The sequence below is a fragment of the Coloeus monedula genome (genome assembly GCF_965178545.1).
Source record: "Coloeus monedula genome assembly, chromosome: 6".
In the NCBI taxonomy this organism is placed as follows: Eukaryota; Metazoa; Chordata; class Aves; order Passeriformes; family Corvidae; genus Coloeus; species Coloeus monedula.
The window spans coordinates 57,873,868-57,900,962 of record NC_138786.1 but is presented as its reverse complement, the minus strand read 5'-3'; the positions used below and the strand labels follow the sequence as shown (position 1 = coordinate 57,900,962).

Here is a 27,095-nt window from a genome sequence, read left to right as displayed (position 1 = left end):
TGGTTCTTTCTTTAGTTCTTAATGGGGGGGTGGGGAGAGAGTTTGAGAGGGAAGGAATGGAGATGCAGAATGATCAATGGATCTGATAGGCTGTGGATGAAGCACTTGCTGGGGAATAAAATTTCTGATGTCTGCAGAGAATAGCACAATAGAGCAATTACATTTTTGTACGAAAAATTACTGTTTTTTCCACTTATGTCATTTCTTTTCTTTCTCTTTTCCCAGGGATTTGGAAACCTGCCAATCTGCATGGCTAAAACTCACTTGTCATTGTCTCATGACCCTGAACAAAAAGGAGCACCTACAGATTTTGTTCTGCCAATCCGAGACATTCGGGCCAGCGTTGGGGCTGGATTCTTGTATCCACTAGTAGGAACGGTATGTGATAGCTGTGGGGTGAGGAAAAAACTTCATGTGCATTCCAGGAATCACTTACTATTATGTATCTTAAATTAGGAGAGTCCTTGTTATTTACAGTTGGTGTTTTAGCAGTCCAGTGTATCAGATGCCTTAATAGGGATTTTTCTCGGGAAGAGGGAGGCTGAAATAGGCCATATGACATGTGAATAATTAGCAAGGCCCTGCTGTATCCCTCAGGACCTACATCTCTCTTTTCCTCAATTTTGAGAAAAGGGTGAGCTCTGTAGTTACTGAATTCTAGGAACAGCAGTCTGGTAGAGGGAGAAATCCTTGGCCCACCTGGTTGCTGTTGTGACTTTGCATTCCTGGTGAAAGCAGTTTGCAGGTGACCTTTGTGTACACCTGTGGATCAGGGTAGAACAAGGCAACCCTTCCTAAGCTTACAGAGCAGATGCCTCTGGATGAGACACCCCCAAAGCAAAGCTGACCTGTGCTATCAATCATTTATCAGGCTCCCCTCCTCCTCAGTTCTCATGGTTTTGCTGACCATCTGTTTGCTGTTCAGCCTGCAACAATTCCAGCAACTCATTTCACTGTGCCCCTGAGTTTCTAGTTTCTGTTCTTTGATGTGATTGGCATAATGTCAGCTGAGAGGGGAGAGAGTAGCAACAATGGAAACAGAATCCTGGAACAGCTTTGATATGAATTGCCTGGCAGAAAGAGGAGCTATCTGCAAAATTAACTCACATTCAGGTTTGCATCCGGAGAAACAACACTAGGATGAAAGGATCCACTGGAAATCTTACCTGGGGAATCTCTTCTGGGCAAATGTTGAGTAACTAGTTAGATTACCTTAGGGCATGAGGCAGTTGGAGCAAGCAGCTCTTCTTGTTTATTAGGCCTGAACCTTTTTATGAAATCTTCATGGCAACATGTTTGTTATAATAAAGTATCAAAAGCATTAGGGGTGCATGACTCAGTTGATGAAGTTTGCTGATTTAAGAGTTGGATCCTCTATTTCTTCTAATGCTAGCTAGAGCCAAATATTGGCTGCCTTTTTCTTTTAATTCTTTTTTTTAAAAAAAAAGGTAGTTAAGGTTTCCAGATTGCCAAGCATAAATAAGGTAACCACATCCTGATTAAAGTCTGGCTCATCCATGTTCTAAAGATTAATGTATGTTTTGGGATAGAATGAAAGATAGCATGCCTGATCCTGTTAGAAATGGCATTTTTTGCAAGCCAAGATTTAGTCCAAACAATGATTTATTTTACTATTTATTTCATAAGCGTTGGAGAAGGAAAGAGTACACTGCATTAATGAGTAAACAAGAGAGATGTTTTCAGACATTAAAACTAACATTTGGGGTTTTTTTTCTGATGTCTTCAGTTTCTATGGAGTTGGACTTTTTCCTTTCTGCTCCCTTACCAGTTTGCTAATGTTTTCTTGGCCATGTAGCGAATCATGGTGTTAATTCTGCCAGAGTTAACAATAAGTCTTCTGGCTGGGACATGATCACTCTTCTGTGGTGTCTAAAACCCAGGGAATGGATGGCCTTTCGAGAAGCAGTCTGGGGCATTTTGAATCAGATCACTGTTTTAAACCCATTCAGGAGGGGATGTGTTAGCCTCAGAATAAATATTTGGCAGCACCCATTGAACTGTGAGCTGAAAATGCAACAAATATGCAGCTCTATGCAGAAGCTTTTAGGATAAATGTGAGGTGAAATTAATCACTGGTGTGTGCCTATTCTTGTTATCTGAAGTTAATCACAAAGGCATGTCACATTTTATTTTTTTCTCAGCTTCTGAGTTTTGGATTTTTCCTTTCTGGCTCAAAGTCAAAGCTGTTGTACTTCAATAAAACACTTTGAGCTTTTAAAGGAAATTTCAAAGGTTATCTAGATTTAAAGTGAAATAAATAATTGGGCTCAGATTGATTTGGTTTCTTTTCTGGCACTGCTGCTGAATTGAAAACAATTCCTTTATTCAGCTCTGGTTTTTTAGATCCTAAATGGCATTTATTTTGAAAGATCCATAAGGGCAACAAATAATATATGTTTAATTGGTATTAGTTTTATTTGAAATCTTGCAAGGGGTTTGATTATACCCATGTGGGCTATGTTTTTCTTGTAAGTAAATAGTGTGAATTGCCCTGCGTTCTTTTTGAGCACATGTGGTATTACAGGGGAGGAGGATAAAGGAGTAAAAGTTCATTCCTTCAGCTCTGAAAATAACTGGGTGCATGAAGCACTGTAGACACTTGTAAAGAAAATTAGTATCCTGGATGGAAATTATTCTGCACTGCATGGAAATTTGGGTTTTAAGCAGACTGCCTTTAAGTAATAGATAGCAGAGTAGCCACTGTGGGCTGCCCTGTGGATGGGAAAGGAGGACAAATTGACTGTTCATTTCAAAATAAAGTGCAAGAAATGGCAAAGTCAGGCACATTTTCAGCACCTCCTACTCTATTGAGTGTCACTCTCTCAGCTCCTGCTGTGGCCCTCTGAATCTGGAGGTGGAGATCTGCAAAGCTCCATGATTCTTCAGCAGTACATAAATAAATAGGAAGCTTCTTGCTCTTTGTGGCCAGAGACAGGGAGCTGAGAACAGGAAAACCCCTCTGGGCACTTTGAACTTCTTAAATACTTGCTTGAGAGGTTCTTGAGAGCAAAATATTCATAGAGCTGAGCACAAAGACAAGGAATGGGGGTCCTTTCTGTGACCCCCCTCTTGTCTGTCTGGGAAGGCAGTGGCTCTCACAAAAAGCTAGTGCAGCCCTGGAATCCATTATAAAGAGGAGACTTTTTAAGTGATTTTTACCTCTGCGTAAGCCATGAAAGACTTGCAGTGGTACAGTACATGTGGGACTGGTGTTAGCACTTGTAAATGACTTAGGAAGATGGGCTGGGACTCCAAAAGCTCCCTGAACAGTTTTGGGAACTGCAGAAAAGGCCTCACCAACACAGCTTTGCCTCCTTGCTGCTTAGCTTATTATCAAAAGGAAGATGGGGAGGTAATTTGATTAGCGTGCAAAATACTTGCTCAGGGAGAAAATACCAGGTTGCCAAAGAGATCTTTAATCTAATGGAGACAGGCATAACAATACTGACTGTGAAAGCTGAGGCAGGGTGATGCAGATAGAAAATGAGACCTTTCAAATTCTCCCTTTTTATAAAAGCACTTAATGACCACTGACACAAATTACCAAACATGGTCACAAGTTGTCCACCTTTGTAGAGCCTCCGTGTTCAGCCTGTGTGTGCTGCTGTGCTGAATGCTGAGTTAGGGGAGGGGAAATGCTGTTGGCTGCAAGAATAAATCAGGCCAAGTGTAGTTTCTGCCAGCCTTGTGTTCTGCATCCCTGAAACTGGGTACTCGGCAGTGGGACAAGTGGAGAGGACTGGCCTGAGGCAGCAGTGCTGGCAGATGCTTTGTGAGCTTCAGTTCTGCCCCTGCACAGCCCTTCTGAGCATGTTCCAGTCAGAACTCACTTGTTCATCTCTGTTTAAGCTTTATCCCAGTTTAGAAAAAGCAAAACAAACCCCAAACTATTTAAACTGTCTTCTCAACAGTAATTACTCCTAATTATTTAGCACGTCTAGTTCTAGACTCTCGAAGAACAGTAATCAACTGAGACTTTACAGTTGGTAAAGTTGTATTAAAAATTGTAGCCTCACTTTAGTACCCAGAAGACTGCCAGAAGTAATTGTCTCATCACAGCATAGTCCATGAACATTCCTCCAACAGTGAACTGGTCAGCTGGATAGCCAAGTACATAGCCAAATCTTGGGCTCAGTCACTTGCAGCTGCAGAAACCAAACTTAATCCTCATCATAAAAAGCAAAAACTTCCTATCTGTCTACTGAGCCAGGAGTTCCTGACTCTTATGGGGTGCTTCAAAACGGTCCATGACCATCATTTTCTGGTCTGTTCGTGTGCAAGGAGCTGCACTGCCTATTGCCATCGAAGTCTTCAGTCTTGTGCACAAAATGCTGCTGCTGCCATTTTAACGTTCTGTCTCTTGTTGTCCAGATGAGCACTATGCCAGGACTTCCTACAAGACCCTGCTTCTATGATATAGACTTGGACCCAGTGTCAGGAGGAGTTAATGGGCTCTTCTGAAATGAATGATTAACCAAAGGTCAGTACCTTCTTGAAGGCCTTCAGTATTTGGGCTTTATTTTTCCAAAAATCTTGAGATAACGGAGTTAAGCCAATCCCATATTATGCCATATGTTTCCAAATGACATTTGATTGTAATTCAGCCTGAAAGTTGCCTGCAGTACTATATAATAGTAATTAATTTTTTTTGTTGTTTTTAGCTCCCAGAAGAACACCTGATGAGTCATGTAAATGGAACTGTGCTCTGATCTTCTTTTTAAGTCAGAACAAGATATGAGTGAGAATATAATGCAAGAAGTGACTGGAAGGAGGAGTGCTGAAGAATCCACCACTAACTTTTAATCTGTAGTAATTTTTAAACTGCTGTATTCAAGCTAGTTGACACTGAGCATATAAAGCATACTTCCTCTACCGACCTCCCGCTTCGTAATTGTAGCTGAAGCACAATACAGAAGCTTGGGTTTAATGACCTCTTTTGATTCAATGACATGATTTTTAATAATTAAGAATCCTAAAGCTGGAGCTGTTTGAAACAGTCTTGGGACTTAATTGTCTTAACCATCGGGGTTTTGCAGCATATATTATCTTTGAAAGTCTTGTTGGCTGCTGTTTCCCATTTGCCACGTGGATTCTCTGTTCCACTTCTCGCACTACGGGAGAACCTGCTGTGCCCTGACACTGCACCAGTGTCCTTTCAAAGGAGCAAGGAGGAATCCCTTTGCTTCCCAGCACTCTCCAGAAGTGCTTACCCTGGCTTCTGCTGTGAATTATTCCTGCAGGCACCTGAGCCACATCAGATACCCCAAGCCCAGCTGTGACTGCTGTATTCTTCTGTCAATGGAATGAAACCTCTGGATATCAAATCTGGAGGGACTGGGTCTCTGGCCCATATCTGTGGCTCCTACCACATGTGTCTTTTGAACCATTTTCTGCTCAGCCATAAGTGCAGTTACACCATTGACAAGCCTTGTTTCTGAAGGTTCCTTTTTGGTCAATAGAGACAACATAAATAGTGATCAAGTGACTTATAGCAGGTTTTGTCAGCAGGCCAAAAATAATTTTGTAACATGAAGATAGTGTTGCTGCCAATTTTTTAACTAATACAAATAAACTGGCAAATGCTTCAAGTGCTTTTTGGGTTTTAATGTATGCACTGAGATTACTGAATTAGAATTTATTTCTGTGATTAACTGCACACAACAGCAATCCTTGTATTGACAAGTAGGAGTGATTATTGCAGTAATAAGTAGCCTGCAATGCACCAGGGTGTGTGTATTTTAATCTGGTTTCCTTCCTTAGATGATGTATGTTGTCTGTAGGAAATAAACTACCTGAATTATTCTGTGAATGTGAGATACTTGCAGCTGACTGCAGAATATCTGAATTAAGAGTCGTGAGGCCCATCTGCTTGTATCAGAACTGAATCTAAAAACATTCCAAATTTGGTGAGAGCTGGGAGGATCAGGATGTAGGTGTGCACCAATGTAGGTAGTACACAGATACTGTGTGTGAATATATACATACATATATATATATATGGAGAGGAAGAGAGATCTATATCTCTTCCCTTATTCAGGAGGGGGGAATAATTATATAAAAGTTACCTGGTTCTGGCACAAGCAGACAGAACATTTTAAATAGTCAAAAGAGCATTTGAGATGCATTCATGGCCTCCTAAAAATGTTCCTTTGGATATTACCCAGCCAAGGATTTCCTGGCAGCCAGCAGAGCAGGCTCAGTCCCCTTGCAGGGGGTTGGGAGGGGTTCTTCCATTGCTGCCCAGCCCCCCTGCCTGGATGTGGGTGCCTCTTCACCTGCAGCTCCTGGGCCCAGCCTTTCCTGGAAGCAGGGTGCCAGAGTGGATGCTGCCAAGGCTGCTGTCAGTTCCTACATTTAATCTTCCCTGCTACACTGCTTTCCTGCAAGTGCTCTGTGTTCCACCTTCATTTTATGCTTATGAAAGATGGGATAAGTGCAAATTTATGCTAAGATTAGCCTCCTTTTAGTTTAGCATGAGATCATAGCCATGTGCTTGAGAGAGATGGTTCAAGAGGTTGCTGGTCTCCCTCCTGCAGTGAGGCACAGCGCCGGATCAGGCACGAGCTGTTGAAGGGTTTGCTACACAACAACAAAGCACAAGGGCCAAAAAATAGCCCCGAGCATCTCCAGAGATTAATGGGGAATGTTTTCTAACCTGCACTCCCAACCTCTCTCTTCTCTTGCAGGATGGATACATAACTAGGTTATTTTTTTAACACTCTGCTTTGCAGCTAAGGGTGCCAGCTAGGTATTGTCCTATCAAATAGGACACAGAGGACACTTAATTTCTGCTAGCTAAATACTGGATGGTTCTCCTCTCCTCCTGTTGCTTAGAGAAAAAACTAATTATGTACAAATTTGTTCTCTGTGGGCTATTTGTGGGCCTGGCCCTTAGCTGGTGTTATGGCCATCGTCCCCCGAGCTGTGCTGTTGTGAGAGCGCTGCATCACATCCTGTAAGAAATAACACAGACTTATGTTTTTAAGTGGTGCTGGGGACAAGAAAGAGGAGGTGTTGCTTGGGTGACTTGTTGCATGTCACCAGCACCACAGAAAGAAAACAGGATCCAGCTGGGCCAGGATCTTCTGTCCAGTTTACCCAACTTCTGACCTGATCCTTGGCTTGCCAGAGACCCTGTCTTTTATTTCCCTTATACCACAGCTGTTGGTGCTACCATCTGCCCCTGGAGCATCAGGAATAATTAGATTCCATGCAAAGTGCTCCCAAGGGGATTCATGGCAGCTTGCCTCCATCACACCACTGAATTCCCCAGTCTCACATTAGCCATCCTCGTTGTCTGCTTTCCTGCCTCCAACTGCAATGAGGGAAAAGCTCCTTGCATTGAAGGGCCTCACTTGGCTTTAATAAAGAAGTGGATTGTAATTAGAACCCACCACCCACCTCAGGAGGGAAGCTGTTTCCAGATGAAGTTTATTATCCTGAGTGAATGCAAGCAAACACATCTCAGAGGGGAGCTTTTAAGAAAGGCAATTCCTTATGATGCTTGATGCATTTTTCCTGCCCTCCTGGCTGGCATTTCAGCCCAACTAACCCATTTTGTATACATTTTTTTCCCCATGAAGAAGCCGAGGAGGAGGGGAGGCTATGTGTATTTTTCTAAGCCTGGCCTACACTGAAAGCCACTTGCAAGTTCAAAGTGCTGCTTTGCTCAGGTTCTCGTGTGCAAACACGCTGTGAAGCAGTTAATGTCTGTAAAACCTTTGTGGGCGTCAGCTCCCCGTGGAGATGAACGGGGACGTTCGGGCATCTCAACTACAGTTTCCTGTAGTTCATCAGCTGCACTGAGTAGTCCTTTTTCTGGTGGTTCTCCCATCAATCATCACAGCTGGAGACGTGATTTTTTTAAGGTCAGATCTCAGCTGCTTTGGAGAGAAGAAAGGCTCCTATCAAAGAGGCACTTTCTCTGGTATTTTCGGCATGGATTAGTTTGAAGTCAAGAGCTGGCTGTCCTTACCTCCACCTCCAAAGGTGTAGCTCCTGCAGCAGCCCCAACAGTGACTGCTGAAAGCTGTGAAGGTTTCAGGTGGGACACAAAAAACAGCTGCCAAGAGCAAGACCCCCTCCCTTCCCACCAGAGCCAGGAAAACCCCGGCGGTCCCTCCTCCCTGCCGGCTGTGCTTCGGGCTCCCTTACAGTGCCTCCTGCTGCCGTTGGGATCCACACTACAAACCGCAGCTCAGTTTCTGGGAGGACCTTTACCTCCAGTTGAAGTTCGTGGTTTTCGGGTCTGCAGCTGCTGTGCACAGCCTGGGAGGGGACGGAAGGTTACCCTGGCCAGCGGGCGAGGGCTCCTGCCCCACAAGGAGGGATGCTACCCGCCGGAAGAGCGCTGCTATCCCGCTACAGGGCGGGATGCTACCCCGCGAGGAGAAAGGGATGCTGATCTACGAGCAGGGAGAGATGCTTTCCCACGGCAGCAAAGAGGCGGCGAGCAGGTGCCGGCAGAGCCGGGCCGGGGCGGGGGGCGGGCCGGGGGCTGGCGGCGGCGGCGGGGGGCGGGGGGCTGCCGGCAGCGCCCTCCCCGCCGGCCCGGGGGGCGCGGCTGCGGCGGAGGCGGCGGCGGCAGCGCAGCCGCGCGGAGCGGAGCGGAGCCGGGCCGGGCCGGGCTGCAGGTGAGGGCGCGGGGGGCGCGGGGGGCGCGGGGGCGGCTCCGCCTCGGGGGGACCCGCGGGGGCGGCGACACGAGCGGGGTCCCGGGGCCGCCCTCGCGGTCGCTGCCCGAGGAGCCCCCCGTGCCCTCGGAGGGGTCCGGCTGTGCGGGGCTCCCCGTGCCCCGGCGGGGGAGCGGCGCTGCCGGGCGGGTCCTGCTGCGCACCCGCGAACGCCCCCAAAACTTCCCGGGCGCGGGGGCGGCGGAGCCGGGCTGCGGGATGCGCTCGGGGCACCGGCTGCTGCGGGTGCGCTCTCACACGGCTCTGACAGCTCCGCTCGGCTTCCCCTTAAAATAGTCTAATTAAAATAATAATAATTTTTGAAAGCCCAGATGTGCTGCGGGGGAAGCGTGCGCCGGAACCCCCTTTTAATCACCCTACTCCTGAAAAGCAGAGCACGAAATGCCGTGTAAAGCCCTGCCCGGAGCCCCCGAGCCCGTCCTGCAGAAGTTGGTCTGTTTGTGGTAACACCTTTTTTGCATCGTTCTATCCAAAAGGTTCTGATGATGTTTCGAGGCAGAGCTTTTTTTTTTTTTTTTTCCTAAGGTTGACACACATCTTACAACATCATGTCTTTGATGAGCACACACGGTGTTAATTGAGGTTGCCATGGGAGGCATGCACGTAGTATAAATAAGCTCCCTTCTTGCCATGTGATTTCGCTTTTGTATTCCTCAAGCCTCCTTTTTTTGTATTCTCTGTTTTTGCATATTGTCATATGGTGCATTAAAGATAAAAATATCTGCTGTCTCAGGGTGTAATTTCCCTAGCTGGAACTATAAGTGCATATGGAGCAGTGGGGAAAGGATTTAGCAAACCGTAGGAGAAGGAAATATATGTGTGCCTGTGTAATAAGTATTCGCCATAATATGGGCAGTTATATAAAAAAAAGTCCCTTTTTACCACATAAAATAGCAAAATAGTACTTTCTGTGATGGAACATCACTGGGTTGACATCTTGTGGCCTTATTTTGCCTGTGGATGTTGATGCTAATTAGTGAAAAAAAACCTGCTATAGTGCATCCAGCCCTGGTCTGCCTCCCAAAATGAAATGTTTAGAGAGAAAAAAACTTCTAAGTACTTTCTAAAAATTACTCTACAGGTCTTATCACTCATTTATTGTGTTCCAGATAAAAGATGAAAGCCTCGGTCATGCTGTGCAGCAAATTTCATGTAACACGCAAGGGGAACTGAAGCAGAAACCAAAGCCAAGGCAAAGCAGCATCTGACCTTGTCACTGGGGGGCGGAAAACAGCCGCTGGTTCCACTGGTGCTTCAATCAAGCTCCCTGGGCAATGTGGAATTGCAGAGAGCTCACAAAGTGCAAGTTCCATCCAGGTCCGTGGGGTGAATAAAAATTGTTAACTCTTGCCTTGATTTGTCATCCTTTGGGGGAAAAAAAAAAAAGGTATGTCAGACTGGCCATTATACAGGCATTGCTGTTAGACCAAGCACAACTGGAAGTGGGTTGCTCCGGAGATGAGAGTGACTGAGGCCAGCAAAGCCAAGGAGAAGCCTGTTCAACTCCACATCTACCCGGGATTCCTTGGAGAGGTGATAAAGTGAGTAATAAGGCAAAGTGGGAGTTATAAAGTGGATGCGGCAGCTCCAGCAGAACTTCTTCTCACTGCCACATATGCTCGTTACAAAGCAACTAATGTTATTTGGAAATCTATTTGAGGAAAAAATGCACTTTGAGCATCTCTGCAGTTCTTGTGTCTGAAGCATTGATCAGGAAAGTCGGCAGCACAACGCCAACAAAGGAGAAGAGAATATGGTGAAGGCAGCTAAGGAAATTCAAATGGAGAACCCAAGAGAGGCAGAGACTCCCAGCACAGGGGCCACATGTTCCCCACCAGAGGAACAAGCAGAAAAACCCTCCATGCTTTGTTTTAAGAAGCGGAAGAAGTCCTGTAAGAAGGGGCTGACTGTGAAGGATGTGTGTGAAGGCGCCTCAGAGGAGAAAAGCCAGTGTGTCAGTGCTGACCAAGAGGAGGCAAAACCTTCCAAACCATCACAATCCTCCAAAGGAACCTGGGCAGCCATCAAAAACCTTACCAGACCTCGGAGAAGGCAGAAATCGTCCTCACGGAAGAAGGTGCCCTCCGATTCCCAAGTGCAGCTGGAGGTGGATGCTGAGGAGAGCTGTGCACAAGACCTCCCAAAGAAACGGGCAAGCTCTGGGGTGAAGATGCCCTGCGTGAGGTTCTCCAGAGGCAAGAAAAAATCCAGCCCCTCGGAAGCAGTGGAGGAGTCAGAGGGCAGTGGTCAAGCAAATGAAGTGATGGGTGTTTTGAATAAGGCTAGTGAAGAGCCAGAGGATTTGGCCCCGACGGACAAATCTGAATCCTTCAGCCCAGTCTCTGCAGAGGAGGAGGAGCAGGATACGGTGAAGGGGGACCAGGATACGGTGAAGCAGGAGCAGCATAGAATGAAAGAGGACCAGGATACAATGAAAGAGGAGCAGGATACAGTGAAGGAGGATAAGGATATAGTGAAGGAGGACCAGGATACAGCAAAAGAAAGTGACACCTCTGTTGGGAAGAGTGAGCCCTTGACAGAGCCCACACCTGATGCAGAGGAACATTTGGAGTGCACCGTTCAGTCGGAGATAACCGATTCAGAGAGAGCTGATGAAACAGCCCAGGACAAACTGCAGGAAGGAAGCCTACCCCAAACCACCGACAATGCGGAGGGCAGGGAAGTTGCTCCTGAAGTGCCTGTTTCCAAAGATCAACCTGACAATGTCCCTGAAATCACAGAGCGGCAGGAAATCCCCAATATCTGCAAAGAGATGCCTGAAAGGGATGAATTGGAAAAGAGCATAAATCTTCCTGAGGAGTGCAAAGCCGAGGAGACTGTAACTGATTTCAGTGAGTTGGCATCTGGAGGTGATGCAGCAAGTGTACAGGAGACAGCAAGTGTGAAGGATGCGGCGAGTGTGAAGGATGCCACAAGTGTGCAAGAGGCAGTGAATGTGCAGGAGGCAGCAAGTGTGAAGGAGGATGCAGTGAGTGTGAAGGATACAGTGAGTGTGAAGGATACAGCAAGTGTGCAGGATGCCACAAGTGTGCAGGATGCAGCAAGTGTGCAAGAGGCAGCAAATGTGCAGGATGCAACAAGTGTGAAGGATACAGTGGGTGTGCAGGATGCAGTGAGTGCACAGGATGCAGCAGGCAGGAAGGATGCAGCAAGTGCCCAAGAGGCAGCAAGTGTGCAGGATGCAGTGAGTGTGAAGGATGCAGTGAGTGCACAAGAGACAGTGAGTGCACAAGAGGCAGTGAGTGTGCAGGAAGCAGTGAGTGCACAAGAGGCAGTGAGTGTGAAGGATGCAGTGAGTGTGCAAGAGGCAGCCAGTGTGCAGGAGGCAGTGAGTGTGCAGGATGCAGTGAGTGTGAAGGATGCAGTGAGTGCACGGGATGCAGTGAGTGTGCAGGATGCAGTGAGTGTGAAGGATGCAGTGAGTGCACAAGAGGCAGTGAGTGTGCAGGATGCAGTGAGTGTGCAGGAGGCAGTGAGTGTGAAGGATGCAGCGAGTGTGCAGGATGCAGTGAGTGCACAGGATGCAGTGAGTGTGCAGGATGCAGTGAGTGTGAAGGATGCAGCGAGTGTGCAGGAGGCAGCAAGCAGGAAGGATGCAGCAAGTGTGCAGGAGGAAGCGAGTGTGAAGGAGCCAGTGAGTGTGCTGGAGGCAGCAAGCGTGCAGGAATGCTCCAGCCATCAGGTACTAGAAGCAAATGCTGGCGCTGGTGTCAGCATCATCATCACCATCACTGAAGCTGAGGACTCTGACAACACCGACTCTGACCAGGCCTATGAGCCGTCACCAGTTTTGCACCAAAAAAGGCAAAAAGGGAATAAAAAATCGAACAGGAATGCTGATGTTGGTCAAAAAGAGGGCCCCGAGGCTGGTGGCAGTCCCCAGGCAGAGGAGAAAGGTCTGGGTGACCAGGGGCACAGAACTGGGGAGCAGTACGAATTGCTCCTCATAGAAACCGCCTCTTCCCTCGTGAAGGCGGCCATTCAGTCATCCATAGAGCAGCTGGTCAACGAAATGGCCCTGGAACAGAATAAACACAACAGCTTTCTGTGATGGCAGCCTTGCCCCAGAGAGAAAGAGTAGAGGGAGTGATTTAGAGCTCCGTTTGGCCTGCGGGGTATGTGGAGAACTCGGAGAGCTCCCGGGGCCGAGGTGTTAATTCTGCATGCCCGTTCAGTTGTGTGTCTATGTGAAACGGATCCTGGGATGGGGGCAGACCCTGCTGAGTGCAGTGTGTCCCCTGGGGCTTCAGGCAGCGCCACTGACCACAGCTGAGGGAAACTTCAGGTGTTACAGTGACTGTATTTTCACTTATTGGCATATTTATGTCAAGGCCACATTTCTGCCGTCACCCATGCCAGGTTTTCCCGCTGTTCATGCTGTAGATCTGTACATACTGTGTGTTTGAAGAAAGGTCCTGAGAGGCAGTGAGTGCCCGAGACGCTGCTGGGCTGACTCGGGGCACGCTGGAACAGCTGGAGGCTTGCTGGGGCTTTATTGCAGATGAGGAGGAGTGAGGTGACTGCAATGTTAGCATGAAGACGTCAATGCCGGGCTGTGTTTAGTGCTGTGAACAGGCCCTCGCTGCGCACAGGCGCCAGGAGCCGCGGTCACTGCTGTCGCATGGAGCCGGCGGGCCCCGGCGAGCGCTGTCCTTCGCTCGGCCTCTCCCCCTGTCAGAGCAGCCTGTGCATCTCCAGACATGTTACAGCTCAGCATCAGCCTCGCCTTGCTGACCCCGGGCTGCGCCAATGCCAAGAAAGCGACAGCGCCTCGTTTGCTGCGGGGGCCTTTCTCGCACCATTAAACTCAGCGGGCAAAATTCCCTCGGCAGCACCGGCGTGGGCTGGGCGGGAGCAGCCCCGCCGCAGGCAGCCCCTGTCCGCCCCCGCCTTCCTCCGTCCCAGTCCCGGTGTCGTGGTGAAGCTCTCCTCAGATGTAGCATATTTTTTATACATGGCATGTGATATAAATAGCAGTGAGCTGCATGCGTGTTAGCAGTCAACATAGTTTGGGAAGCTGCAATGTGCTGCCGGCGCTGGGATTGCTTTGATTTGGTCTGAGTGCCGCTGGCATCCCTGGCTGCTGGCGGCAGCCTGTCCCGCACCACTCCCCGCTCGCAGCAAAGCCCTCCTGCCTTCATCCAGCCCAGGCATCCCTTGGGAATCGTGCATTTTGCCCGGCTCGCTGCCACCAGGCTCTGGCACTCCATGTAGCTCGCTCTGAAACATGCAGGGAAATGCTGGAGCAATCTTGCCAAAGTCCTCAGGGAAAAAAATCCAGACATGAGGGCCTGAGGACATGGCTGGAAAATGCCTGGACAAGCCTATTGCTGTCAAAGCCTGTGAACTGCCCTGCTCCGAGGGGGTTTGCACCAGCACAGCGTGTGTGTGTGAGCATCACCTCCAACTACCAGCTCTCCAGGAGAAAGGGGCCTTTTAATAATATGGGATTGCATCTGCGTGGCTGGGATTTGTGTCCAGCTGTGGGCAAGGCAGCGTGTTCCTCTGAGAAAATTCTCCTGCGTGTTCCTCAGCCGGTACAGAAATAGCAGCCGTGCTTGGCAATTGCCCAGTGACCATGGGCGGTGCACTGAGATTTCCCTTCCCAGCGTAGGATTTGGATTCCTGCTAAAATACAAGGGCTGAACCTGTCCCTCGTACCTGGTGCACAACCATGTTTTAAACCTTGATAAAACATCTCTGTTGTCACGAGAGGACTGCGAGCAGCAAGAGCCACAGCTCATTTCTGTGCAAGTGAAACTTAAAAAACCCAGAGGGCGGAAAAGAAAAAAAAAGTGTCTTTTTTTTCCTGTGAATTTGTTTATTAAGTTATCAGCTATTGATAATTCAGTGTGTACAATTTTAATGGCTTTGTACTTCATACCGGCCCTTCCAGGTATTTTGCCATAATTTTGAAAAAGGGACTTTTAAAGGACTTTCAGATGTACTTTTGGAGCTGCCACAGCACCCCAGGAAGAGCCATCCTGATGCTGGGGGTGGCTTATGGGATTATACTGGGCACTGTGGCAGGTTGGTGCTGAGCAAAGGGCTGCAGCATTGCTGTGAGACCCCACTGGAATCAGCTGCAGAGGAGGATGTCCAAGCTTTAGTAAATAAACACAAAATTACCCCACAGGACAGCCTGCTAAGCGGTTTTGGGAGGATTTTGTGTTATTTCAGTATTGCCTTTTAGGTGAAACATGTCTTCAAAAAAGGAGGAGAATGGCAGAAATGCTTAGTCTAGCCCTGCCCTGTGACTTGTTCCATGTTAGGGGGTTGGCTTTGCATCCTCTCTTGTAGCTGTTTTCCCCTCTGTTACAGCTGTACATAGAACTGATTATTATTTCATTAAAGCTGAATGTACCTGTTGTTTTCTTGCCTTGTGATTGAGTGGGCAGCAATGGAGAGATTTTATATGTGAAAGGATTAACTCACAGTGGTGCTCCGTTGTGTCCAGCTTTTTCAGGCAGTCGTACAGTGAGCAGAGAGAAATCTTAATGTCAGTGGCAGACCCAAATTCTTTGGAGGTTTGCTCCTCCTCTGCCATTTCTATGACATTTCATTTCGGTTGCTGATCAATCACTTCCACTACACAGTCCTGGCTGCCCAGGGACTGCTATAAGGAATTTGTGAAGGATCACAAATCTCTGGCAGCTAAGAAAAGCCATCCTGCTTCCCCATGGTTAAATTCCCTATTAGATACCCTGAGGCACCAGAGGAAAATGTTTGAGGCTCTGCAGACCAACAGGGGTCAAACCCCACTGCCCATGGAATGGCACAGCTCCGACCCCATGCAGGTGGTTTGGTTTTCTCTGCGAGCTGCTGGTTCATGCTTCCTGCTCCCAAGGCTTGGCATTGCTGTTTCCAGGTGCACAGTTTGGTGCTAACAGGGTTCAGGATGGGGCTGGCACTTTGGGAGGGGGAGCAGCATGTTTGGTGCTTCAGCACTTTCTGTGCCAGCTCAAATGGGCCCAACACCCTAATTTTTTTTTTTTTTTGCATAATGTCTTTAATGTAATTTCTTGAGACACTTTAAAACATACAGAAAATACAGGGGAAAGAAGTTACAATTTTTTAATGGTGTTAATACTATTTATTCTTTCAGGTTTATAGAACAAAATATAGGCTCATAACAGCAGCTAATGACTTAATTAAGACTCTCTACTCCTTCCTTATGATTAGAGAGTAGAACATTAATAAAACATTAATTCTTTCAGAGATGGAATGATGAATTTACTAATGTGAAGGAGTGCTGGGCCAGGAAACTTGTGAGGATGTCGCTGTGGGGTTGTGCCAGAGCACCAAAGGGTGGCCTGTCTATAGGACTATCTTCCTCACCAACAGCTAAAAAACCAATCTGGAATTCTCATAGAATCACAGGATCATTCAGGTTCGAAAAGACCTCTAGGATCACCAAGAACTTCCAAGGCCACCACTAAACCATGTCCCCAGGTGCCACATCTACACCTCTTTTAAATCCCTCCAGGGATGGTGACTCCACCACTGCCCTGAGCAGCCTGTTCCAATGCTGGACATTCCTCTCAGGGAAGAAATTTTTTCTGATAACCAATCATTTTTATAGCCCCATTCAGATTGCTTCTGAGCTGTCTGGCTCCTTACCTAGAAATTCATTGCTTGCTGCCCTCTGAATTATGGAATTGGTTCTTCTGCTCACCCCACAGCCTGTGCTGTTGCTTTTGTCCCAGATGTTTCCAGTGCTCTCCTCAGTGGGGACAATTCAACTCTATATCCAACAGGTTCCCTATCCCTGCTTTGCTGTGTCACTTTGAATATTTTCCTCTCCTACAGCTTTTTTATATTTGCAGCAAAGAAAAGGGTGTTTAATTAGCATAACTCATACCCAAAAAGGCTTCCAGGGGGATAAAAACCTTTTCTGTTAACACAGAGCCCAGCAGAAAACAAGTGTATCCATTGAAAAGTTCCTTGTGGAAACTGCCAGCAGACAATGATGACACAAACAAATATTGCATTTTCTTTCCTGCCCTGGGACACCAAAAGTGGATTAGAAATGCACAGGGCCAGATCTCCAGCTGCTGAAGGTCACAGCAGCTCTGTAGGCTTCAAAGGACTGACTCTACAGCAGCCAGGCATCTGGTGTTTGAGTCCAAGGATGGACATTCTCATATGAGTCCTTAGGTGTAAAAGCAAAGATGCAGTTGTGGGGTTTTTTGTTGTTGTATTTGTGGGGTTTGGTTGTTTGGGGTTTTTGTCACAAATGTATGTAAGAAATTGAGTAAATTAATGAAATAGACAGGAATCTTGGTCTACACTTGGGATGGATGGATGGATGGATGGATGGATGGATGGATGGATGGATGGATGGATGGAAGCCAGACCCTCTTGACAGACCTGCATGTTACAGGCAGTGAAGCCCTAATGTTGCCTGGCTTATAGGTAGAACATTTCAACATGAGTAACTCAAAATGAAGTGCTCCAAGGAAACAGATTGATTTAAATAATTGCTTTAATGTGATTTTACCTCTGCAGTTTTATTTCCCAGAGAAATGGTTCTTGTCAGTTCTTGTTGGGTAGTACTAAAATAATGAAATACTTTTCATTTGCAAACAGACAAAATCTTAACATTAAATGGGACTTAAAACCCAACCTAATCAGAGGATGTTACTTCTTATACAGTTACTTAAACTACAATACAGATAAACGTTTTTTAAGAGACATAGCTTTCACATGCCTTTCTTTTTGCAGAGAAATGAAGAGTGCAGCTCTGTGCCAAATGATGGGATTTTTCTGTTGTGGGGTTAAAGTCCACTTAGCTAAAAAGTGGATTTCAGTAAAAATACCCAAACCCAGCATTTAAAAGTAGGTTTTCTTATATAAAAACTGACAAACAGGCTGGATACAAAAGGGAGGGAGATGGTAAGAAAACACGCTTTGCAATTCAGATTGTTGAGATGAAAGTATCATCTGCAGCTCGAGCTGGCAGTCACCCTGTCAGTCCTTCAGTTAGACCTCGCACAGATCTGCCTTCCAAACCTCTTTAATCTGGAAGAGGTGGCATCTCCCCACCAAGATGGGTGCCCCAGCAGGGTCCCTTCTGCATGTACCGCTGTCCTTTCAGGAGGTGCCTTTCCAATGCCGGGTCCTTACAGGTGCACGGACACACCAAACATCACTTCGCCGTTGTCCCTGGGAGAAGATTTCAGTCTGGAGAGGGACGTCATCTCTGCGCTCCAGCGCCCGTCACTCGTGTCACATTTGCTCTCAGCATTTGCCATTTTAATGAGGACACGAGGCCGCGGTGCCCGTGTGTCAGGGCTCAGCGCGGTGACAGCTCCGCGTGACGGGAGCCTGGTGAGATGGCAGCTGGGTGGGAAACGCAAGGACTGCGATTCCTACGGAGATCCTGAGCATCCCCCCGGGAAGGGGGAGCGGCGCATCCCCGCTGCTGCCGGCAGCCCCCGCCGCTCCCCGCCTGCCAAACCTCCCAGACTGCGCCGCACGAAGGCGTCGGGCTCAGCCCAGACAGCCTGCAACCGAATTTGCATTCCATTTCCAGGCTGGAGCAAGGCGGTGGAGGCCGAGGAGCTGGGAGACTGCCGTCCCGAAGCTCCCTGAGTGTGGGGGCAGCCTGCGGGCAGGAGGAGCGGGCTGGGGCCCGGCTGGCGAGTGCAGCAGGCACAACAGGAAGGCGCACCCGCACCCCGATCATTAGCGCGATGAGTAAGCGAATCACGAAAACAGCCTGGTGGGGGATGCTCGGCCCTAATGACAGGCTGGGGCGCCTGCTCTGCTGGCTCCCCCGGTGCTGCGGGTGGCGGAGGCGACCGCTGCCGGAGCGGGTCCCTCCCGGGACGGCTGCGGGCAAAGGGGTGACGCGCAGCATCAGCCGCCTCTCCCGGTGCTTCGGCCGGAGCTCGGCGAGGCTGCACCCCCACCGCTGGCTCCTGTCTCGATGGCTGACACCACTGTCTGCGTGCCATGAGGTTCTTCTCCCACATGCATCACCTCCCGATGGCTCGCCGCCCTGGGTTCCCTGCCCTAGAACCTATAGCTGGCTTTATATCCTAAAACCAATGGGTTGCAAATCCCAGCGATTTCCAGGAGGGACAGAGGGCTTTACACAGTGTTTTCATACAGCGTTTGTGCCAGTAACAGGAGGATTCACATGGATTAAACATTGCTGCACTGCCCTGTGCATCCCAGGAGGTTCACCCAGGCATGGGCTGCCTGGAACCCCCCAAAGCTTCCAATGGCCGTTTCAGCTCAGGTGACAGCCAGTGCAGCAGAAAAGGTTGAGAGCTTTGCCCTGCCTTTGTTCTGAGGGTGCAGCCTTTGGATTGGAATAGTTGGTGGAAAACATTTCCCCTCATAGGCTGCTTTTGAAGTTGTGTCATTACTTTTTCTTAATGAAACGTGCAAATGCTGTAGATGCTGCGATTGCGTCTCAGGGAACTCAGTCTTGACACAGCTCTGGTTGTAAATACTTAACTGGCATGTCATTTAGGGCACATCCATCCTCATTACCTTTTTCCTCGTGATTTCTTAATGCTCAGAATGTATATCCTAGCGCTGGACTGCTGGAAAGCCCACTCTGTTGCAGTCTTTTTTGGCAATTCTGGACAAGAGGGGAAAAGAAAAGACTGAGTTTTTTTAAACAGGAAATCTGAAGATCATGACAGTGGTATGGCATGACCTGATTGGCTGATTGCTGTGGGAGGCCTTCCACAAGCCATGAAGAAACCTCTCAGTTTGGCCACTGATAGCCCATGGTCCCATTCAGTGATGCTGAATTGCATATGCTGAAGTCCCTTTCCACTGCAGTTCTGAAGGCTTCCACTTATACAGGATAAATACTTTCTGCCTCCAAAGTACTAGAAAACTACTCAGTATCAGCATTACACTAAAGAAATGAAATGTCATGATAGTAGCAATTCATGGCCTTATTTTTAACTGTGATGCTCACTGCTGCAGGTTTACATCCCAACAGCAAATTTCATTTCCCTGTTCAACCTTCTTGGCGTGCACAAAATCAAGATTCTCAGTAAAATAACCAGACCCCACACTGCATGGGGGGGGGATAAATACACTTTTCTCCACACACTTTACTGCACCCTAAGAAGCCTGAGAAACACAGACCCTGTTGGACCTGGCAGCATCAGAGCACTAAATTGAAATTGTTTCTCATGCTCTGGTGGTTGAGCCAGCTAACCTACAGTCAGCATTTTGGGGCCAGCACCCAGATACATGGCAGCTACTGCTGCACTTGCTGGCATTTCAGAGGTTCACTTGAGCTGGCTGAGGAGTCTGCTCATGCTCAGGGGCTTTGGCAGGGTCTGAGCCCCAGTCTTCCCATCTTTTCGTAAAACATGAGCTGCAGAGCCCACAGACAAGGCACTTCCATGACAGTGGTTCACCAGCTCAGTACCCCTGATGATGGGACCCCTTCACAGCACAAAGCAAATCTCCAGGGATCCCCTGGAGCTTTGGGACTTCCAGCCTTGAAATATTCCCACCCTGGGGCTTTCTTTGCCTAAGCCCATGTGCATCGATTAACCAATGGCAGATATCTGGAAGGAATCACTAGTATAATTATTCTGCACACGGTGACAAAATTTTTTAGGTTTTTATTAAAAAAAAATCAAACCCCAACAAGATTTGTGTATTTGCCAAGCCCAGCTGTGCAAGTCAGGCAGATTTCCAAGCATGCACCGGCATAAAGGTTAAGCACTCAGTAATTCAAGTGTCTTCCACACAGAGTAATAAAACTTCTCATGGTTTATCCAGGAGCAGCTGCTGCCATTGCTTAGCAAATGTAACTGCCCTGTAAAATTATTTTCTATTCATAAGACTTGGAGAGAATGATGTTTTTATGTTAACATAACTTGGAGCTGATGACTTCTGTCTGCAGCTTTTCCTGCTGCTTTAATTATAACAACGCTTTAACACTTGCAGTAGAAAACTGCTGAAAATGCATTTCTTGTATTGCAAATGATGCAAAAAAAAAAAAAGCCTTTGGCAGATGTTTGATGTCACAGATGTTCAGTCTCACAAAGGTTAACCAAAGTACACCTTAAAAGGGGGTGTGAGGATAACAGAAAACAATTGCTTACAGTTGTATCTTTTCAAGGATACACGGGACATGAAGACAGCCCTGGTTTATGTTTCATTTCGGCTTCACTGGTGTGTTCACAGTCAGTGCCATGGAGTCACTCCTACAGCACGTACAGCTGAGAGACGTTTGGCTCTTTTACCCAAGATCACAGCTTTTATAAAAGCTCCCTTTTTAATGGGCAAGAAGTGAACGAAACAGCCCACACACCTGAGGATGAGCAGCGTGTCCCAGAGATGCCTCGGGCACTGCTGCTTGCTGTCCCTGCTGCTGTCCCCAATACTGAGCTCTATTACCACTACCCTGTTACCTCTGCAGACATCAAGAACCCTTTGACTTTCAATACCAATTACTTCAGGCAAGTTAGGAACCTATTTGACCACCCGAGGTGCTTATCTACTGAGTGAATCGTGGATATTCAGTCCCTCTACAGCTCATCTCTACAGCTCTAGCTACGCCAGCAAACGCTTCTCTCTGTGTTTAAATTAAATATAGGATGCCGAGGGAAGCAAGCAGCACCCGGAGAAGCCAGCCCACTCAGTAAAGTGTCACATACAAATAGGGAATGACCATAAAATACCTTTTTTTTTTTTTTTTTTTTTTTTTTTTACCCATCATAGAAATAGAGGTCAGTAGAAGCCGGAGGGCATTTGCCCAGTTATGAGCAGCCTGTGCTGGATGTGATTTAGCTGATGCTATTAGGTTGGGAGAGAGGCAGAAAGCTCTCTTCTAGGAAATGCTGTGTGAATGGCTCTGTGCTCAGATGCAGCATTCACAGGCCTGGGTGTCGGCTGGGTTCTGTTTGTTTGCTTGTTTTAAAGAAAGGCTTTTTAAGCAGAGCTCAAATGTGTTCACACCAGAGCAGCTTTAATGGGTACACACAGCAAAAGGAGCACTGGGGCTAGCAGGGAAGCACACCCCAAACCACAGCCTGCATTTTGCAACATCATCTCGGCAGGCTCAGGGACTGTTTGTTTTGCCCCTTTGTCTTGAAACACTATTTGGCAGCTCTCAGTAGGCAATCCATCCCCTGGAGTGTGCAGCTCCTTGCCCAGGAGAAGCAGCAACCACCCTTACAAAGGCCTCAGATGGTCTTTTAATTCAGCAGTGATTTAATTGCAGCTCTTGCTCCAGGACAATATCAAAGACAGCTCAAGGGTCCCGACTACAAAGAGCTTTGGAGCAGGCGTTCTGACAGCAAACTGTTCTCACCATTGTTCAGGCTCCCCGTTTCCAAAGGCAATGACTTGGCTCCACCAGGACTGGCAGGAAACCTCCAATTTCTCAAAAACTGGGTAATGAGATTACAGGAGCAGCTCACGAGGCTTTTGCTCTGTGCTGCACAAGAGACCTCTGCGCTCTAAGAACTCAGTGTGCCTCCTCGGGGCCTTCTGATTAACAGCATCTCTGAGGGATGAGCTGCAGCCCATCTGGTGGGAAGCCTGGGATATTTCAGCTGAAAAGCTAGAGAGGGATAAACTATGAATTCAACAGGAATATGTGCAATTTTAACCCCCTCTTGGATAAGATATTACCCTTCAGATAACAAGTAATGATAAATGAAGAGCTGGATGTGGCTTTGAGCAACCTGGTTTAGTGGAAGGTGGCCCTGCCCATGGCAGGGCTGTTGGAACTAGAGGATCTTTAATGCCCCTTCCAGCCCAAACCATTCTGTGACTACATGAAAGGCAAAAAACTTGCATGTTACCATTTCGTGGTGACTCTGCAAGCAGAGAAAAAATAACACATTGTGTATTTGCTCTTAGCAAATATACAGATTGTAATATTCAAGAATGTGTTTGCTCCAAGCTGTTTATAGACTCTGAAATAATTTTCACTCACAAAATACGTGTGTGGCATTTAATCCTGTGAAGACTTAGGTTAGGATATGCCTCTTCTCAAAGAAGAGAGGACACTCCTTTGCAGCTTTCCTTCCTCCCTGCAGAGAAGACAGGCCAATAATGGAACATGGTGCTAGAGGGGCATCAAAATCTGTCCTTGCTCATGCTGTAGTGGTGAACGAGGGAGGAGTAGGAAGGAGGAAAAACACATGCAAATCCCTGGAGTTTAAAAGTAAATTTAGAAGACAGATGAGGACTCCAGGGCTTGTCAAAATGAAGGTTGCCACCCCTACATCAACACCGCCAACTCCCTTGAAAAGAGCAACCTTATGGCTGCTGCAAATATTTATGCAGAGATTTATTAACTGCAGTTATACAACATGAACTTCAGGATTCATCTCCTTGAGATATTTATTTTCATTAAAAACAAACTGTTTGGGAAACACAATACGTATTTCCCTCTACACTTCCATCCATCTGGTTTCAGAAGAGCAATTCTATGGGATACAAACAGTCCTAGGCACCACACAGAGTACTAGACAATGTTTAAACCTCACACCCAGCAATACAGTCTTAACTCCAGTAAAGCAGAGGAGGCATAAATTCACATTCAGGAAAAACATAACTGACTTACATGGAGGCTTCCAAGGACTTAGATGGGAATTAGCTCCAGTTTAAAAGTTAGAGAAGTAAAAAAAGCAAGTACACAAATCAAAGTACACAGTCCTTCACAGTTATCTCAGAGGTGAGGGGAACAGTGGTTCAAGAAAATCAGCTGCTCAGAGCAGCCACTCCCTAGGTGGAAAATGCCAAAACATCCAGTTTCAGCATCTGAAGGGGGAGAATTACTCTACCAGGATTGTATCAACATTTTCTTGGATGAGATCTGACTCCAGTATGCATTCATCTAAGTGGTCTTGTGACAAACTGGAGCTCTTACCCACGCTCTCACTGTCACAGTAAGGGTGAAACCTGGGGGTGGCGGGGCTCTCCAGCCGCTGGCAGCGGCTGTACTTGTGCTGCTTCCCTCTGTGCGTGTACATGTGCTCCAGCAGCTGGCTCTTCCGGAAAAATGTGCGGCCGCAGACGGTGCAGCTGATCTTTCTCTTTCTTGAGAAAGAAAAGTTACAGTTCAGCTCCACCGGTTCGTGGTCCTTGGAGATGAGGGAGAGCTGCCCGATCTGCAGAGGCTCCAGGTCGTTGCAGCTTGGGTGCTCCAGCTGATGCTCGTCCTCCTTGAGGAGGAAGGCCCCAAGGCAATGGCCATCCCCAGGCTCCCTGTCCTCAGCCAGAGGCTGCACCTCCCCCAGGTCGCTGTTCTCCAGGATGGAAGCTGGGACGCCGAAGGGCAGCGAGCCCGAGACGTGGGTGTGCAGGTGCTGCCGCAGCCCCCCCCGCGAGTCGAAGCGCTCCCCGCAGTAGTGGCACAAGTGCACCTTGAGGCTGCCCTTGGCAAAGACGGGGCTCGCTGCCTCTGGAGAAGGAGGGGTGCAGCTCTGGGACACCACGGGCTCCGAGTCGCACCTCTCCTGCTTTATGGAAACCGAGAGCTTCGGGCGCTCCTCTGCCGGCTTGGCGAGAGCCGCGGGCTGGGCTGAGGGGCGAGCGACCTGCTGGTCCAGGGGGCTGTCGTCCAGGCCGATGGCCAGGGACAGCTGCAGCTGGGGATGATCGCCCTGGGCCACAGACCTGCTGCCTGCCTTGGGCAGGCTCTCCTTCGCTCCCAGGCGCTCCTTTGCCAGCTTGTGTGCCGTAGAGATCTGGATCCCGTACAAGTTGGAAGACTGGACCGGCTCTGGGGAGAAGGCTTGGTTCATCTCGATGGCGATGTGGGAGAGGTGGTCTGCGTGCAGAAAGCGGATGCCCTCCTCCAGTCGGCTCTGGCTGACAGCCTGCTTTGGCCCTTTCCCGGTGTACATGATATGTAACAAGTAACTAAATATGTCAGGCTGGATGTCTGTAGGCTGAATCTTTATGCACTCGCTGAAACAAAACAGACGATTAAGTACATACAGGGATCCAAATCCTGATCCATTACCTGCCCATTTGCTGTGAGAGCACTTTTACAAGCAGCACTCCCTGGCCAAGCCCTGCAGAAGTGCAGAAGCCCTGTTTGCAAAGCCAAGTGCCTGAGTCTGCATTTATCCCTGTGATTGTGAAGTGTGCACAATTGCACCTGAGGCTGGTACAGGTGACCAGCCCTGGCCACCCTGTCCCTCCCTTGCAGAGCCAGCCGCAGCCGCACGGCACCGCAGTGATGCCATACGAGCTGTGCATCACCAGTGTGTGCCACTCAATTTATTTAAGTAATAAATTCAGCTGCCATTGCTGTGTAATCTTTATGAGCATTGCACTTAAGTGTCAGCAAACAACATCCAGAGGGAAAGGCAGTTAACCCATCTCCCTTCCAACCAAGGGGTGGCACAGCCGATCCTAAAGATTATCTTGCAGAGGTGCTGGAGGCCAAGACCTCCAGGAAGGGGAATGAAGAAGGGTTTAATCCATTACAAGTAGCCAGCCCCAGGTCAGAGGCCAGACCTTAGCACTGCTGTTATACCTGCAGAACCACTCCTGACCTGGCCAGGTGAAGCATCTGAACAACAGCTTGAAATGAATTGATGATCTCAGTCTCAGCCCTTATCTGCAAGAGTCTGAAGCGCAGAACTGTGATAAGGCCACAGCTTCTCGATTGTTTCAAGCCTGTGGATCCTGCCAGAAGGGACAGTCTCACCCAGCAAGCCTGACTACACCCTAAAGCAAAGTACTGGACACACTGCACACAGGCAGGAAGTATCAGGATATCCCTGGATTCCAAATCTGCAAGGTTCTCACGGCAGGAAGATGGTGGTACTTACATGCTTTATTTATCTGGTCACACAAATGTCTCATCTCCAAAATGCAGGGTCTGGTGTTGCCATATGCTGACTAAGAAAGTGGTTTTAAAGGGCAGCACGTTCTGGACTGGGATTGTTTAGAGAGCCAAGGCCTGTGCTGGGTTAGGAAAATAATCTCAGGCCATCTAACAGCCCAATTTATACTCTTTTAGACGTCAATATCTTTAGAAAGAAGAAAAAGCAGAATGTTGAGAGCGGTTAAAGGGTAGGAGAGCTGTGTGTTCTTACCTCGTCTGATGAATAAATATCATCTTAAAATAGTTTGAAAAAGCAGCGAGCACCGCTCTGTGGGCTTTGAAGTAAACATCTCCAATGGCAACTGTGCAGTCACACAGAAAGCCAAACTCCCGCTGCATGTTCAGCTGCTGGAGGAGGAGGACGCTGTGGCCGGTGGTATCCATGGTGTGCCTGGGAGCAAGGGAACAAGATGTTCATCTCATTAAGAAATCAGAGAGCTCCCAAAGGCTCAAATGTTGGCTTGTCACCACCGAAACGAGATGGACGCCCGGCACGAAGCCTCTTCCCTCCTCCAGATGGTCCCTGCACCCAATTTAACAGTTTCTCCTTCCAATACCACCGCTGATGCTCAAACCCACGACCAATGAGCTTAAAACCTCTCAGGGACTTTTCCATCTGCCAGCTACACTTAGAGATGCTTCTCCCGCTGATTAACCACGCTCCGTGGGGTGTCAGCACTAACTTTAAACCTGGCTGGCCTTTTCCCTCTGATCTGATGGTGCTTTCTGCTGCCCCGGAGCCGCGGCGGGGGCACAGGGGAGCGGGGCTGAGCCCGGCGGCTCCGGCACAGAGGAGCCCTGTGCGCCCAACAAAGCCCCCATTGTGCGGGCTGAGCCGCCCTCGCCGCGCCCCGCCCCGCCAGCGGCCCCTTCGCAAATAAACGCTGATATTTGCTATTGTTTCCGCAGAAAATTACGGGGGGGGAGGCACGGCACACAGCAGGAGGCAGCGAGCGCAGCCTCCCCATGGCGCGGGACCAGCGCCCTCCCTCCCTCCCGGCCCGGCCCCGCGGCTCCCCCGCGCCCGCGCAGCCGCTTACCCGCGCGGAAGCGCCGCGACCGCCCGCCCCCGCTGCCCGCCCGGCGGATGGGGTGGGCGCTGCCCCCCCGCGCTTCCTGCCGGGCGGGATGGGCCCCGCCGGGCCGGGCAGGGATGGGCAGGGATGGGCTTCTCCCGGGAAAAGCGAGCGCGGCCCTTAGCGCGGCCCCGGCGGTGCGGTGGGCGCGGCCCCTGCGCGGCACTGCCCGCGCTGCTCGCCCGCAGCTCCTGTGCGAGGGAGAGAGGGAAGGAACGTGTGCACCCCCGTGGGGGATTTTTCTGGGAGGGCGCGTGTTTTCCTGTGCGTTGCCAAAGGCATCAGCCTGGGCTGCGGGACGTGGCTTCTTAATCGCCCAGTGGCGGAATGTCGTCTGCTGAGCGCCTCAGCTCTCGGCATAAAGTGAGGGGGTTTTTTGTTGGTTTGGGTTGAGTTGGTTTTTTTTTAGCAGAAAAAAAAAAGTAAAAAGAGCTTCCCCGGTCT

At 48.7% G+C, this 27,095-nt stretch overlaps 3 protein-coding genes across 3 annotated transcripts in view; 2 read left to right on the top strand and 1 right to left on the bottom strand.

Moving 5' to 3' along the window:
- MTHFD1 (methylenetetrahydrofolate dehydrogenase, cyclohydrolase and formyltetrahydrofolate synthetase 1) overlaps window positions 1-5,769 on the top strand; it is a 40,643-nt gene extending 34,874 nt beyond the window's left edge. Inside the window, exons 26-28 of the mRNA XM_082282715.1 lie at window positions 226-378; window positions 4,393-4,501; window positions 4,683-5,769. Of these exons, the coding sequence (XP_082138841.1) occupies window positions 226-378; window positions 4,393-4,482 (243 nt within the window). The 3' untranslated portion in view covers window positions 4,483-4,501; window positions 4,683-5,769. The remainder of the gene's footprint in view (window positions 1-225; window positions 379-4,392; window positions 4,502-4,682) is intronic.
- A 4,698-nt stretch (window positions 5,770-10,467) lies between these two features.
- AKAP5 (A-kinase anchoring protein 5) lies at window positions 10,468-12,786 on the top strand (the record flags this gene model as incomplete). The annotated part of the gene is made up of 1 exon (XM_082283476.1): window positions 10,468-12,786. One exon carries the CDS (start codon window positions 10,468-10,470, stop codon window positions 12,784-12,786), a length of 2,319 nt encoding a protein of 772 aa, XP_082139602.1.
- Window positions 12,787-23,170: 10,384 nt separating this feature from the next.
- Window positions 23,171-25,959, bottom strand: ZBTB25 (zinc finger and BTB domain containing 25; the record flags this gene model as incomplete). Its single annotated transcript, XM_082283083.1, has 2 exons — window positions 23,171-24,647; window positions 25,787-25,959. The coding sequence occupies 2 exons, from the start codon at window positions 25,957-25,959 to the stop codon at window positions 23,510-23,512; spliced, it is 1,311 nt and encodes a 436-aa protein (XP_082139209.1). The 3' UTR covers window positions 23,171-23,509.
- Between the last annotated feature and the right edge of the window lie 1,136 nt (window positions 25,960-27,095).